We start from the raw sequence: 15,821 nt of genomic DNA on the forward strand, positions 1-15,821 counted from the left end.
AGGCACTCAGGCTCCATTGCACCGAACAACACAGGTCATTACAGGGGATCCGAGGAGGGGTGGATTCCAATCCACCAGGATGGGGATGGGGGTTCCTGGAGGAGATGACTCCTGAGTTGAGTTGTAAAGTAGGAGCAGGAGCCGGACAGAAAGGTGGCTGGGGTGAAGATGGCCTTAGGGGCACAGAAACAGGACTGAGGATGGTCATGAGCAAAAATAGTTCATGTGAGAGGCATGGAGGCGTCAGGAGGAGTCTGAAGACTATTCTAGGGTCTGTAGCCCTTGTTGGGGAATTAGGATTTTATCCTGAGGGTAATAGGGAGCCATGGAAGGATTTCAAATAGTGACATGAATATGTGGTCCTCTTGAAGGATCCCTGTGGCCTCTGGGTGGAGAATGAGCTGGAGTGGGGTCTAGGCCAGTAAAGCAAGACCAGCAAGACTGGTCATTGGCAAGACCAGTAAAGAGGCTACTGTAATAGTCCCAGCAAGTGATGATGCTGGCTCACTAGGCTGGTGGCAGGTGGGATGCGGGATGGACAAGCTTGAAAAAACTTAAGTAACCCCTGGACGGGGTTAGGGTTAGGGTTGTTGAAACTTCCAGGAGCAGATTAACTCATCTAAGAAGAATAAGAAAGTCAGAGGGCCTGGGGTAGAGTTCTGGGGGAACCCCATGAGGGGCTGATGGAGAAAGCGCACTGTGATAGGCTAAATAACGGTCCCCCAAAGATATCCATATCCCAACCTCTGGGACCTGTGAATATGTTACCTCACATGGCAAAAGGGAATTTTTAGATATGATCAGAGTTAAGAATTTTGAGATGAGGGTATTATCCTGGGTTATCTGGGTGGGCCCCACAAAATCACAATGGCGTTTATGAGAGGGAGGCAGAAAGATGAGAGACAGAGACAGAAAGAGACTAAAGATGCTACGACGCTAAGATGAAGGAAGGTGCCAGGAGGCAGAAAATCTGGACGCCCTCTAGAAGCTGAAAAAGACAAGGGAACGGATTTTCCCTAGGAGCCTCCAGAAAGAACGCAGTCCTGCCGACACCGTGACTGTAGCCCAGTGAGGCTGATTTTGGACTTCCGATTTCCAGAACTGTAAGATCAATCTGTGTTGTTGTCAATCACTGTGTTCTGATTGGGCACCCACTGGGAAAGTGGAGGAGGTACGGTCAGAGAGGTGGGAGGAAGCTGGGGGAGCAGCATCTCATTGGGAACCAGAAAGTACAGTGCAGGGAGGGTGAGGTGGATGGTCAGATGGTGAGGCTCAGGTCGAGGTGCCTGACAAGCGCCTGGTGAATACTGATCACGGGGCCTCCGGAAACAACCCAGAGCAGCACCCCCAACAGAACTCGGCAGTGGTGTCACCTGTGTGATGTGGCTGCTGTGGCTGAAGAACTGAGGTTTTAATTCCACTTGCTGCTGCTGCTAAGTCGCTTCAGTCGTGTCCGACTCTGTGCGACCCCATAGACGGCAGCCCACCAGGCTCCCCCATCCCTGGGATTCTCCAGGCAAGAACACTGGAGTGGGTTGCCATTTCCTTCTCCAATGCATGAAAGTGAAAAGTGAAAGTGAAGTCGCTCAGTCGTGTCCGACTCTTCACGACCCCATGGACTACAGCCCACCAGGCTCCTCTGCCCATGGGATTTTCCAGGCAAGAGTACTGGAGTGGGGTACCATTGCCTTCTCCGTAATTTCACTTAACTGTAGTTAAATGGCTTATAGCTCCCATACTGGATAATGGATCTGGTACTTTCCAGGCCTAGATCTCATTGGCTGCAGATTGTGAAAAAGGAAAAGCGGTTCAGACCTGCTTGGAATCCCCTCTGGGGTGGACACAGCCTCACCTCCTGCTCAGGACAGGCCCTGGAGGCCTCAGGCCTCACCTGCTGTGGCCACACTCACCCCCCTTCTGTGACTCGATCTCCTTCTTGGCCTGCTCTAGGATGCTCTTGATGGCGTCATCCGAGCCGGTCTCTGGCGTGCGGATTCTTGGGGTGATACTGCCTGGGGGAGGAAAGGAGGTGTCTGTTGTGGGGACCTGCATGTTGGGGGTCAGTCCCTGGTGCTGGGCAGGGTGACACGCTGGTGTCTTCTTCCCAGGGCCAGGAGAGTGAGAGCCAGACTGTGAGTCCGTGTGACAAACTGTGGACCCACAAGAGATTCAGCTTGAAATAACAACAAAACTCAATGAGGGCAGCCACCATCAAAGTGAACAATCATCTTGGGATTCTTTGGTGGTCCAATGGTTAAGACTCTGTGCTTCCACTGCAGAGGATGCAGGTTCGATCACTGGTGGGGGAACTAACATCCCACATGCCCCAAGGTGTGGCCAAAAAAAAAAGGAAAGAAAAGAAAATAGCTAACAATTCTCAAGGAGTTATTACATGCTTTATGCTCATTTAACTCTCTTTAGGAGCCTGACAGATGGGGAAACTGAGACATAAAGCAGCTAAAGAGAGCTGCCTGAGGTCACTAAGCGGATGAATGGCAAAGCTGGGACACAAACTCAGGTGTCTGTGGGGTCAAAACTTGGGGCCTTCACATGGATTACTCTAAAAACTGAGTCTGTCAAGGTTGGGGGGGTCACCCCGGTCATCTTATGGATGGGTAAACTGAGGCTTGGAAGTGCTTACAGGGTACCTGCCAAGGCAGCCCCAGGGACCCGGCCTTTCCCCACCATTATCCGCCTGAACTGCACCACAGCAGCACCCAGGTCTATGGGACAGGGAGCCCCAGGAGGAATTGAGGATGGTTTCCCTTATTTTACAAGGCGGGAAACTGAGGCACAGAGAGGCAAAGTCATTTGCCCCAGGTCACACAGCTGGGAGGTGGCAGACTCAGGCTCTGAACTGCGAGCCGTGTTCTCAGCCCTCAACAGCCCCACGCCTGGGGCTGGCTTGGGGAGACGGCTCTGTGGACGGGCCCTCAGCCAGCACCCACCTCGCTGCCGCACCTGGATGGTCCTCAGGGCCAGCACGTTCTGCTCGTCTGACAGGAACTGCTTCATCTTGATGAAGGGCTCCTTGCCCTTCACCGTGAGCTTGCGCCAGGGCTTGGGCCGGGCCAGGATCTCGCTGACCGAGCCCTGGGACAGCCCCAGCACGTAGTGGCCGAACACCCGCTGCCCGATGTTGTGTTTGAGCAGCTGCTCCTTCACCTGGAAGGCGATCTCCGCCGTGTCCAGCTGCTCCTCCTCTGTTCCAGCCCCGGCCGTGGCCATGCCGCCCCCGCCCCCCTCTGCTGGCTCAGGACCCCCGGGCGGCTCAGGGCCAGGGGCTGGGGTAGCAGGGGCCGTGGGGGGCTTGGCGCCATAGAAGGCTGGGGGGAACACTAGCAGGCCTCCAGCTTCCCCCTTGAAGGCAGTCGGGGGCATCATGTGCTTGGACAGCAGCGTGTCCCCTGTCAGTCTCTCTGCTGAAGCCAGGCTGGGGAAGGGGGACAGCGAGAAAGTCCGAGGCCCATCGGGGCCCAGGCTGGGGCCCAGCAAGGGCTGCCCTGGGCTGGGGGACAGGGGGTCTTCGGGCCCTGGTGGCGGTGGGAGCTGTGGAGGGGACGGGTAGGACTGCTCCGTGCCCAGAGAGTCCTTGATGGAATCATCCTCCGAAGGGTCCTCCTCTAGAACACCGAGACAGACAGACAGACAGAGGAAGAGAGGAGAGACAGACAGAAAGACAGAGAAATAGACAGTGATGAGAAGAGACAGGCAGAGAGACACAGAGAGAAACAGAGATAGGGAGACAGACAGATGGAGAGAAATAGCATGGGAGAAGACAAAGATAGGCAGAGACAGAGTGAAAGACGAAGCGACAGAGGTTCAGAGAGATAGAGAGGGGGAGGCAGAGAGACAGTGAGAGGCAGAGAGACATACAAAAAGGGAGAGATTGGAAGGAGAGGAAGCGGAGAGAGGGCAGGAGGGGAGCGGGGAAGCGCTATAGGCGTCCGACGGCGTGAGGCACCAACACTGGTGTTTCTGCCACACGCTCCCCTCCCCCTTCTCTAGTCCCTGTTCTGCAAGGCCTGGGCCAGATTCCAGTTCCGGGGTGACCCTCCCACCGCCAAGCGCATTAACCGCGCACCTGTTACAGGCCCAGCACTTTGCCCGGGGAGGGTTAATCCCCATCCCGGAGCAGGACAGCCCACTTCCTAAGTGCTCGCCCCGTGCTCCTTTGTCTACGCATTCGCATCTACCCGCACAGCACCTACTAGGGCCGGTAACTGCCCACTTCACAGATGAGGAAATGGAGACAGCACACACATGTGCTGAGGCCATGAGGCTGAAAGGTCATGAGGCCACTGTGTGGGGAGAAGGGGCGATCTGGGGGAGACAAGCTTTTCCCAGCAGTCTGCAGTAAGGGTTAGTGTGAACGCCCTGTGACCTCTCCCTGCTGCTCACGAAGGCTGGGCATGAGGGATCCCTCCAGGGACCCTGGGAGGGCCTGAGTGAGCTGGGTGTCTCCATGTGTCCCACCTTAGGGGACAGTCGCCCACTGGCTTAGCCGTGGACGGCCACCAGCTCAGCCCCAAGTAGGCAGCAGGCGCTCAATCAACATGCCCGCCTTTTACCCATTGTCTTCCTGCCCTTTGTGTTAAAGGCAGTAGTCTGAGGGTGTGGAGGAGGCTGGAGACCCACGGACAGCTCCCACCCCAGCCCCTCAGCCCCGAGAGCATCCCGCCTCCCCTACCAGGGCTGGCCAAAAGACCAGGCTTTTCCAGAAGGAATTTCTGCGCAGGGAAGAAGGCCTCCTTTGCCAGGAGCAGTGAGTCTTCGGGCTTGGCCATGCCCTGAGGGGACAAGAAGCAGGGCTGAGAGGGCATGGCTGGTGCAGAGCTCTTGAGGGCAGCCTACCCGGTAGGGACGCTGGTGGGGACCCTCACCTGGGGGAGGCTGCAGGTGTTGGAAGCCAGCTTCATGGCTTTCAGGATGCTGCCAGAGAAAGTGCAGACAGAGTGTGAGGCCAGCCGGGTCCTCAGGCCAGGGGGAGGCCTCGTGAGAGGCACACCACCTGCTCCTCTTCCCTGAGAGCACCCACCCCACCCCTGGGTCTCACACAACGTGGGACTCAGTGGACAACAGGCCCGAAGCAGCGGCTTGTGAAGTGGTCTGCTCCCCTTGGAGAGGTGCAGCTTGAGCTGGTCTGATTAAGGCATCACCCCCTGCCCCACAGTGGCTCAGCTGGTAAAGAATCCGCCTGCAATGCAGGAGAACAGGGTTCTATCCCTGGGTCGGGAAGATCCCCTGGAGAAGGAGATGGCAACCCACTCCAGTATTCTTGCTTGGAGAATCCCATGGACAGAGGAGCCTGGTGGGCTATATAGTCCATGGGGTTTCGAAGAGTTGGACACTACTGTGCGACTAACTTCCACTTTCACTCCTCCCCCTGCTCCACCCCCACCCTGCCCCGCAACAGCACCAACAAGGCTGTTTCCCCACGGGCAGCTCTTGATGACAAAGGACTGGGCATGATAGCCAGGGTGCCAGTGGACAGGAGACAGGGTACCACAAAGCGGGATCTGGTGGGAGGGAGGAAGGTGATGAGCTTTCCTGAGGGACCCTGGCAATCTTCCCAGGCAGCCTCCTGCCAGGGAAGAGGGCCTGGTGGTGTGAGGGGCTCCACCCGACACAATACCTCAGCTCTGTTTTAATTTCTTCATAGTCAGACTGTGCCTGGAGCTTCTCTTCTAGCTTCTAGAAGAACAAACACAGATGGGGGAGGCTGGTCCACATCCTTCTTCTGGGGGATGCCCTCCCCATCTCCCGTCTGCCCGCCTCCTCCTGCGAGACCTACCTCGATGGCCTCGGACTTGGCGGTGAGCTGCCGCTCCAGATCCGCAATCTGGTGGGCGGAGGTCTCCTCCAGCTCCTGCAGGGAGCTCTGGAGATGCTGCACATCCTTCAGTAGCCGCAGGATCTCCCGGTCCTTGGAGGCCAGGGCAGCCTCCAGCCGAGGGCCCGAGCACAGCGCAAAGTTCACCTTATCCTGGGCACAAAGAGGGGCTTGGAGGGGCCAGGAGGGGTGGGGCAGGGGGCTGCAGGACTGCTGTGCTCCCCTAGAGTGATTCAGTCCCCCCCACCCCAAATCAGGCCCTTCCCACTTCTGAGCCTTTGCTTAGCTGGTCCCACGTGCCTGTATGTCTGTCCTCTCTTCTTGAAATGAAATTAGGAGGAAGAAGGACTGCTCAGAGGAAGTGCTTTGGAGGAAGGTATGTCTAAGCAGCAATGAAGTTCAAGAACAAGTTAGTGATCTGGAAGACTGCTTGGCAGCATCTACTAAACACCCATCAAGGTGCTGCATTCAGTATGTCAGCAAATCTGGAAGACCCTGACATGGCCACAGGACTGGAGAAGATCAGTCCTCATCCCAATTCCCAAGAAGGGTAGCACTAAAGAATGTGCTAACCACTGGACAACTGCACTCATCTCCTATGCTAGTAAGGTCATGCTTAAAATCTTGCATGCTAGGATTCAGCATTATGCGAACCAAGAACTTCCAGATGTCCAAGCTGGGTTTCGAAAAGGAAGAGGAACCACAGATCAAATTGCCAACATGCTCTGGATCACAGAGAAAGCTAGGGAGTTCCAGAGAAACATCCAACTCTGTTTCATCAACTATGCCAAAGCCGTTGACTGTGTGGCTCATAATAAAATGTGGAAAGCTCTTAAAGAGATGGGAATACCAGATTACCTTATCTATCTCCTGAGAAACCTGTATGCAGGTCAAGAAGCAACAGTTAGAACCCTGTATGGAACAACTGATTGGTTCAAGATCAAGAAAGGAGTACGACAGGGCTGTCTACTGTCACCCTGTTTGTTTAATCTATATGCTGAGCAGATCATGAGAAATGTCGGGCTGGATGAGTTAGAAGCTGGAATCCAGATAGATGGGAGAAACATCAACAGCCTCATATATGCAGATGATACCACTCTAATGACAGAAAGCAAAGAGGAACTAAGCCTCTTGTTGAGGGTGAAGGAGGAGAGAGAAAGAGCTGGCTTAAAACTGAATATTAAAAAAACTAAGATCATGGCATCTGGCCCCATTACTTCATGGCAAATAGAAGGGGAAAGGGTGCAAATAGTGACAGATTTCCTTTTCTTGGGCTCTAAAATCACTGCGGATGGTGACTGCAGCCATGCAATCAGAAGACATTTGCTTCTTGGCAGGAAAGCTATGACAAACCTAGATAGTGTGTTGAAAAACAGAGACATCACTCCGCCAACAAAGGTCTGTATAGTGAAGGCTATGGTCCTCCCAGTGGGCACATACAGTTGTGACAGCTGGACCGTAAAGAAGGCAGAGCACCGAAGAACTGATGCCTTCGAACTGTGGTGCTGGAGAAGACTCCTGAGAGTTCCCTGGACTGCAAGGAGATCAAGCCAGTCAATCTCAAGGGAAATCAACCCTGAATACTCATTGGAAGGACTGATGCTGAAGCTGAAACTCCAGTAGTTTGGTCATCTGAAGCAAACAGCTGACTCATTGAAAAAATCCTTGATGCTGGGAAAGATGGAGGACAGAAGGAGAAGAGGGCATCAGAGGATGAGATAGCTGGATAGCATCACTGAAGCAATGGACGTGAACTTGGGCAAACTTTGGGAGATGGTGAGGGACGGGGAGGCCTGGCGTGGTGCAGCACAAGGGGTTGCAAAGAGTCAGACACGACTGGGCACCTGAACAACAAATCTACTAAAGATGAACACATGGTGCCCTAAACCTCGGTGCTCTCAGTCTTTGGAACATATGCACGAGAAACACAGGGACTTGCGCACCAAGGCAGAGGACACGCATGTTCACAGCAGCCTTCTCTGAAACAGCACCAAACCGGGAACCCCAGAACATGGATGGACGGGTTGTGGAACACTCAGACAGTGGAACCCTCGACAGCAACAGAAATGAATAATCTATACTACTTGTAACACAGCACGGATAACTCTCCCAGCTATAACATAGACCCAAAGAAGCCAGACACCGAAGTGTGTGTGTGATTCTATTAAGATCAGGTATCAACACCCATCATTTAAAAGTGGACATTTTAATTTCTAAATACACGGAGCTTTTAAAAAAATCTTTGATATTAATTTCTCATTTTGATACCCATTTCTCATTTAAATGCTTTCTTCTCTGCCATCACCCTCTGTATTTTTTCAGTCTTTTAACTTTACTGAGGCTTTCAATGGCTAAGTCAAAGATCTCTCTTGGTAAATGTCACATTGCACTTGAAAATATGAGATTATTTTCAAATACCTTTTGATATTGATTTCTAACATAATGCCACAGTGATAAGAAAACAGACTCTGTATGATTTCAATACCTTTAGATGATGGAATTTTTGCACTTTATGTCCCTGGATATTTTCCTGTGTCTCTTGGTTTATAGTCTACAGGAACTTGAATAGAATTTGTATCCTGCTGTTGTGTGAAAACTGTATAAATCTTAAGTATGTTGTATTGGTTCACAGTGCTTTTCAGGTCTACTGTATGCTTCCACTTTCTGCTTTCATTCTATCAATATTTGAGAGTTTGATATTGAAACTCTAACTAAAAATCTTAATTTATCTACTTAAAAAAAACTGTAATATATAGTGGAGCTATCTGTAACTTTGTTCTGTATTTTCCAAGTCTCCTGTCAATGTTATCATACTTTCATAATTTAAAAATTAAAAAAGAAAGAAGATTTCCTAAGAAAAAAAAATATCAGGTTTCAAAACAGGCAAAACCCATGTGCGCTGTTAGAAGTCTGGCGAGGGGCTCCCCGGGGGAGTGGCACCTGGATGGGGGCATAAGGGAGGCTTCCAGGTGCCGAATGTTTTACTTGTTGATCTGGATGCTGGTTAAGGGGTGTGTTCACTTTGAAAAATTCCAAATGCTGTACACTTATGCACAGTTTCCCTTGTGGATGTTATACTTCAATAAAACATTTGTTAAAAAGGAATAAAAAACCGAAGTAGTCATTTGGATGAGGAATTGGTAGTGATAGGGTGTTCCTGGCCGTAGAACAGCACAGACAAAGGTTTGGGTTTCTAAATTAGGCCCAGGTCCCACCCCAGGGGGGGACGTTCCCATTCCAGGGGAACCACAGGATTAGACCTGAGACCTTGCACCCACGAGTCACATTAGGGTGGTTCCTTCCTCACCCTAATTTGCCACCAGGCCCCATGGCCTCTTTAGGTTTTAGGAAATGGCCCTGGATGAAGGTAAAGAGGTTTCTGTTTGAGAGGACCTGAAGTCAGGCTGTCCTTGAGCTCAGTTACAAACGAATCTAAGCAGCATTACAAAGGGGGAAAAAAAAAACAACCGACCACTACCAACCCCAGCTATTCTTCCATGGAGATAAATGCCAATTAAAACAGGAAGCGGATGCCATTAACACATTAAATTAATTAGCATCGAGCGCCACTGTTGTGCTCAGAAAAGCTCACCCCCCCAAACCAGCAAAGTTTCCCGTGGTTGATTAGCACAGGCATTTGCTGGGTTCCACGGGGGTTAATTAAGAACCACTGGCAAATTCTCTCTGAGGCGTCCTCATGAGCTCTCTTGCACTCTCAGTCTCTCTGGAGTTCACTCTCTGGGTCGTGCAGACATCAAGCGTGCTGATAACATACACTCTGCCTCCTGGGACACGGGGACAGATGGACACCCCTATGGACACAGCACACACTGACACGTGTACCGGCGGGGGTACTCGTGTGGACAAGCACACACACACAGAAATATACAGGAGACACATCATCATCACACATAGAAACATGTATGTGCTCAGACGCCACATGCTCTCATGGGCAAAAACACCCTGGACATGCCCCAAACACACTACTAATAATAACATCGCATTGAATGTTTACTGAGCATAGATTATAAACCAAACACCATGTAATTCTCTCAATAACCCCATAAAGCAGATCTTATTTGTACAGATGAGGAAACTAGGCACTGTTAGATTAAGGATACAGTTATTTGCCCAGAGGTCACACACACACATACACAGTAACACACATTCAGAGAGACGCATTCAAATACTTAAATAGAAAGATACAGACACACAGGTCTGTGTATCAGGGTGTCAGGTGAAATGAAAATTCTGTGGCCTCTTCAGGTTCATGGATGGAGACGGCAAATCACCCCAGAGCAGACCTGTTATTATGGAAGCAATCATGAATTGCATGAGCTGGACCATAAAGAAGGCTGAACGCTGAAGAATTGATGCTTTTGAACTGTGGTGCTGGAGAAGACTCTTGAAAGTTCCTTGGACTGCAAGGAGATCAAACCAGTCAATCCTAAAGGAAATCAACCCTGAATACTCATTGGAAGGATTGATGCTGAAGCTCCAATAGTTTGGCCACTTGATGTGAAGAGCCAACTCATTGGAAAAGTCCCTGATGCTGGGAAGGATTGAGGGAGGAGGAGAAGGGGGTCACAGAGGATGAGATGGTTGGATGGCATCACCGATTCTGTGGACATGAACCTGGGCAAACTCTGGGAGATGGTGAGGGACAGGGAAGTCAGGTGTGCTGCAGTCCATGGGTCACAAAGAATCGGACACAATTTGGTGATTCAACAACATCAACAACATGAATCTTATTCCTTGATAAGCAGGAATCTGGAAAGAAGGAGGACCAATTTACATAAGGAAGTCAGGCTTTCTGGGAGAGGAACAATGAAGACTCTTATTTTATGACAGAAGGGTAGGTGGGGGTGGTGTTGATTAAAATCCCTTGGCAGGAAATGTCCCCAGGACCTTAAAGGGGCACCAACTTAAGAGGAATGAGAAAGATGCCCTAACTGGCTTAACACAGGAATCTCAGGGTTGACGACAATAGACTGATTCTTTGTAACATGTGGCTGGTTGGGAGACCTTGTCAGAATCACCCTGATATGAGTGTCCACCTCAGATCTTGGTATGTGGACCCACACATCCAAGCCGGTGGAGACCAGGGGGTCAACAGCGACACCTGGTGGCAGCCATCAAAACTGCACTGCTGCTCTACTGATCAACCTCCTACCCTGCTCCAGCCGAATGATCCTCTCTGACCTGACTAAACTCCAAAGTATGTGGACTCAAGCTATACGAAGCTTGAGCTTGAAAAAAAGAGCTGTGGCTGTGTTTGACCCTCAGCAGGCGAAGCAAATCATAGCATTGATAATTATACTTAACTACACACTGACTTTGGTAATAAAGATGTTATGCCCACTGTATGCAGAGGCCCAGACCCATTCGTGTGCACAATTTCATGAAGATGCACACAGTCCACCCACAAAATGTCACCCACATATTCCAACCCACAAACACGGCCTTTCCCAACTTCTCCCTCTGGCTCTGCCACCATCCTTACCCCACTGGGTCCCTGAGGAGAGCAGCAGGCCAGGCGGATGGAACTGTTGACGGAGGCGAGTTGTTCCCGAAGACTTTCCACCTCCCGCTGGGCAGCCTCGGCTCGCTGGGGAGGAAATTGGGGCAGGTGTGGTTAAGAGGTGAGGGGGCCACACTGGATCCCACCCTGGCCCTCCACTGCTCCCCTGCACCGTCTCAGACAGCTGGGAAGGCAGGTCTGAGGACCTGGGGTCCTCTTTCTGAGTCCTGGGCCCCTGAGTTGGCTCTGGGTTCCCCTGGTGTGTTTGGGACTCCAGGTGGAGCTAGAACGTTCCCACTCCACTACGGCAGGAAGGGAGGTGCTGTCTTGATGAGTCTGGCAAGTTTTTGCATGTTCCCAGGCCACTTCTGTCTGCCAAGTAAACTTCAGGCTAGGCTAGTCAAAAGGCCAGAGCTTGTCCCCAGCTCCTGTGCCATACGTTGTCTGCAGAGGTTGGCTCCAAAGCCCACAAGCTGTTGCAGGTCCCTGGGCAAGTTACTTCCCCTCTCTGGGTCTCAGTTTTCCTTCTGTGAAATGGAGGCCATGGAATACAACTACTGCGGAGGAGCACTGAAATTCATCTAAAAATCAGTATGCCACAGCTGACTAAACTGAATCTTAACTCTTCAAAAATTTATAAGAAAAAAGCTTGGAAGGAAGCTTTCAAATGTTAACAATGTGGACTTGTGGCCTGGAAAGACATCTGTACTTTGTCTCTTTCTGGTTGCGTGACCTTGGGTAAGAAATTTCATATCCTTGGCCTCAGTTTCCCTGTCTGCAAAATGGGGATGATAAGAGCAACTGCCTCATAACTCTGTTCTGCAAGTAAGTGATGTGGTAAATACGATTCATTAGGTATCCCACCCTGATGCCTGACACATACAAATATGTCAGTAACTGGATTCCTTTACTAACAACAACAGGGTGGATGGGATCTTGAAGTGCTATTAAAATGAAAAGAGCTACAGCTGTGTTTTGACCCCCAGCTGGTGACGCAGGTCAAATGATTAAGTTTAACTTATACACTGATCGCAGGAATCAGTATGCAGTGTCCACTATATGTGCACAGAGACTCACACACATTATGCACATGTCTTGTTGATTTATCTTTAAAATGATTTGTTTATTTATGGTATCCTGCCTTGTTTCAAAAATAGTTCTAGTTAAGAGTCAGCTTTGTTTGGGGAAAGGATTTGGGTGTGTGTGGGATTGTAGAGAAAACATTTTTATGTTTCCACACAGTTAGGGCTTTCTGAGTAAATGGGACTGAGACCTGAGATCTGGGCTAAAAGACAAGCCTTGTAAATATCAATACATGACTGATCAGCTAGTGAGAACTCCAAAGATTCACTTCCTGGGAGATGCCTGTTGACATTTCAAGGCGGCACGAGACGCAGACCATGAAGACATCCTCTGGGTTGTAAAGATGAATTTAAAGTTACTAGTCTTATCTTCCCCTGGAGAGAAGTATTTACATTCTAAAGGCTAGAAACCCAGGATACTCGCCCTTCTGTTCATCAGGATACTTGAGAGCAGATTTCTCTCCCTTTCTCAGAAGGTCCCTCTCCTATACAACTACTCAGATTCATATTTAGCGGGGGTGGGGGGTGTTCCTTGCCTACAGCACAAACCCCAGTACATGCAGGATATCTGGTTCTCGACTCATCACCCCAGGGGAACAGCTGGGGAAAACTAGCCTGGTTTTTACCGTAATAATGACCTGCTCCAGAATCCTCTTGCTCACATTTAAGATAGTATTAATAAATACAGATATTAAAGACTAACACGGTAACATGTCCTTTTTTCTCAATACTCTATAATGCGCAGGTTTTGTTTTATACTCAGAAAAAAGAAACATTATCAAAAATGCTTCCTATTCAGACTACTCTAAGATCTCTCTTCTTAAGCCTGTTTGGCAGAAATCCAAAAGTTGGATGCCACATGGTGCTGGTGAGGCTATGAGAACACAGGCTCTCTTATCTTGCTGAAGGGGGTGTAAACTGGTTAACCCATGGAAGGCAGTCTGGCCACATCTGCCAAATTATAAGCACCCGGCTCTTTCACCCAACAGTTCCACTTCTAGGAACCTGCCCTGTGTAGCGGCTTGGGTATGTATGAAATGATATCTGTACAAGGTTATTCCCTGCAGTATTAAGGATGATGGTTAAAATACTGGAAATATCACCAAAAGGGTATGAGTTAGATCAGAGGTCAGCAAAATGCAGCCTGCTGCCTGTTTATGTAAATAAAGTTTTATTGGAACACAGCCACACCCATTCCCTTCCACATTGTCTATGCTGTCACTCTACCACAGCAAAGTTTTGAATAGTTTTGACAGTGACTTGCAAGGCTGAAATATACTCTCAGGTCCTTTACAGAAAGTTTGCCTTCCCCTGGGTTAGTTGATGATGCGTCCCTGTAGTATAACATGACGCAGCTGTCAAACTGGAGGACCTGCCTTATACTCGGATCCGAAACAAGCTCTAAGATACGCACACAGAAAAGGCAAGGTTCAGAAGGGTGCACTTGGTAACTGTTGTTTCTGTTTAAAAAGGGGTAAAAGTAGATATTCATGGGCTTGTGAATGCCTCTCTGGGAGGAGACCCCAGACATGGTAACGGAGGCTGCTGAAGGGAGGGGGTCTGGGGGCAAGTTCAGGGAGGGGAGATGGAGTTTCCGGGCTCTGCCCTCATGGAGCTTTTTCAGTTTTGAACTAAGTAAATGGATTACCTACTTAAAAAATCAATCTAAAAAATGTTATTCTTTCCCAACTTTCCTCTAGGAGGGAGCACCCCATCCTTGGGCCCCCACAGCCCTGCATCTGGCCCTTTGCCTCTGCTGTGCCCTCTTCCATTCCTCAGGAGGGCAGCGCCTGGCTTTAGAACCCAGCTCAAAGTGCCCCTCCTAGGAGGCCTCCCTCCACCACCCCCAGGGAGATGACCGCCTGCGGTGTCACACTGCTGACCCCTCCTGGCCACGGCCCTGGCTGCTTGAGTCGCAGGGCACTGAGGAAGAGGTGTGGTGGGCCTGCGGGACTCCAGACTGAACCCTCATGGCCAGGTCCTACCTCCTTTCAAAGTCCCGCCCAACCCAGCCCCCCAGATGGCAACGCATCTGAAGCCAGAGGGAGGCCGGATGTGGGAACCCCATTTATAAATGCGAAAACTGAGACTCAGAGAGGCTGAAGGACTTCCAGGGATCCGGGCTGGGATGAGGATGTGGGAGCCCCAGGGAAGGTTGGGGTCCACCCAGCACTCAGCTGGTGATCGAGTGAGGAGGCTGGCGGAGACCCCCAGGTCGGGACAGAGGGAGAGAAGCAGCCCCAGGCTTGTCCCTTGTCACTGTCCCTGGCTCTGCGGAACACGGCTCCTCACTTAGCCCGGCTGGGAGAGACCCGTGTCCCAGCTTAGCCTGGGGACGGGCTTGGACCCCTGGTCCCTGCTCTCCCTTTCTTCCACGGGGAAGGGCGCTCGTTGTGCTCTGCAGGCTGCTTCTTGGCCTTTGCCAGGGCCATCCTATGCCTGGAATCCATCCCTCTGCAGGCTCCAGTTACTCATCAGGTCTCAGCTCAACGACCCTTTCTCTGGGATGTCTTCACCTGTCTGGGTCAGGTGCCCCTTCCTCAACCACTGCTGCCTGCATCACCCTATTTCTGAGTGTTCTGTCTGTCTGGGAACTCAGGGGCCGGGTGCCTCTGACATCTCCTAGCCCCAGCGCTCAGCACGGGATGTAGTTCAGTGAATACTGACTGAGCTCAGCTCCCTCCGCTCCGCCCAGCCTGGGATTCCCCCCACCCTGGGTCAGTGAGCCCCGGCAAACGGCAAACATCTCCTCACCTGATTAGCTTTCTCCAGGTTGGTCATGATCAGGCCGACTTCATCTGCCCTGAGACAGAAAGATGAGGCCCTGAGGAAGGGATTCTGACAGGTGCCAGGGCCCCTGCCCTTCCTGAAACTCCCCAGCCCCTGCCAACCCAAGGGTCTTGCGATGGAGGCTGTGAAGAGGCTGCCTTCCATCCTTCCTACTGAAGAGGTCAGGCTGCGGGGAAATGAAAATGGGGCCTTAGCACTGGGCCCCTTCCAGGCAGCCTGACACCTCATCCCCCACCGGGGGTCCACCCTCTGATGCTCTCACCGAACTACACCTCCAGCCTTTGGTTCTGTTGAGGCCTTCCTCAAGAGGACAGGGCTTGAGCTTTATTTCTGTTTATTTAAGACTTTTTTTTTTGATGTGGACCGTTTTTAAAATCTTTGTTGAATTTGTTACAACGCTGCTTCTGTTTTATGTTGTTTTTTGATGGTGGGCCATGTGGAATATAAGCTCCCTGACCAGGGATTGAACCCATAACCCTGCACTTAGAGGTGAAGTCTTAACCGCTGGACCACCAGGGAAGTCCCCAGGTCCTGAGCTGAAAACCCAGCTGCACTGTTCTCCTAGGAGGCCTCCCTCAACTCCCCTCATTTATTT

At 50.9% G+C, this 15,821-nt stretch overlaps 1 protein-coding gene across 3 annotated transcripts in view; it reads right to left on the reverse strand.

The window, feature by feature from the left end:
• CUX2 (cut like homeobox 2) overlaps positions 1 to 15,821 on the reverse strand; it is a 277,595-nt gene that overhangs the window by 16,502 nt on the left and 245,272 nt on the right. For 2 of the 3 annotated variants that reach the window (XM_027566782.1, XM_027566785.1), the window contains exons 9-16: positions 15,191 to 15,239; positions 11,337 to 11,441; positions 5,795 to 5,986; positions 5,636 to 5,694; positions 4,884 to 4,932; positions 4,691 to 4,811; positions 2,949 to 3,623; positions 1,911 to 2,012 (exon numbers count right to left, since the gene is read on the reverse strand). In XM_027566782.1, the coding sequence (XP_027422583.1) occupies positions 1,911 to 2,012; positions 2,949 to 3,623; positions 4,691 to 4,811; positions 4,884 to 4,932; positions 5,636 to 5,694; positions 5,795 to 5,986; positions 11,337 to 11,441; positions 15,191 to 15,239 (1,352 nt within the window). The remainder of the gene's footprint in view (positions 1 to 1,910; positions 2,013 to 2,948; positions 3,624 to 4,690; positions 4,812 to 4,883; positions 4,933 to 5,635; positions 5,695 to 5,794; positions 5,987 to 11,336; positions 11,442 to 15,190; positions 15,240 to 15,821) is intronic. The other variant, XM_027566784.1, reaches the window with a different exon arrangement.

This window comes from Bos indicus x Bos taurus, chromosome 17 (assembly GCF_003369695.1).
Source record: "Bos indicus x Bos taurus breed Angus x Brahman F1 hybrid chromosome 17, Bos_hybrid_MaternalHap_v2.0, whole genome shotgun sequence".
In the NCBI taxonomy this organism is placed as follows: domain Eukaryota; kingdom Metazoa; phylum Chordata; class Mammalia; order Artiodactyla; family Bovidae; genus Bos; species Bos indicus x Bos taurus.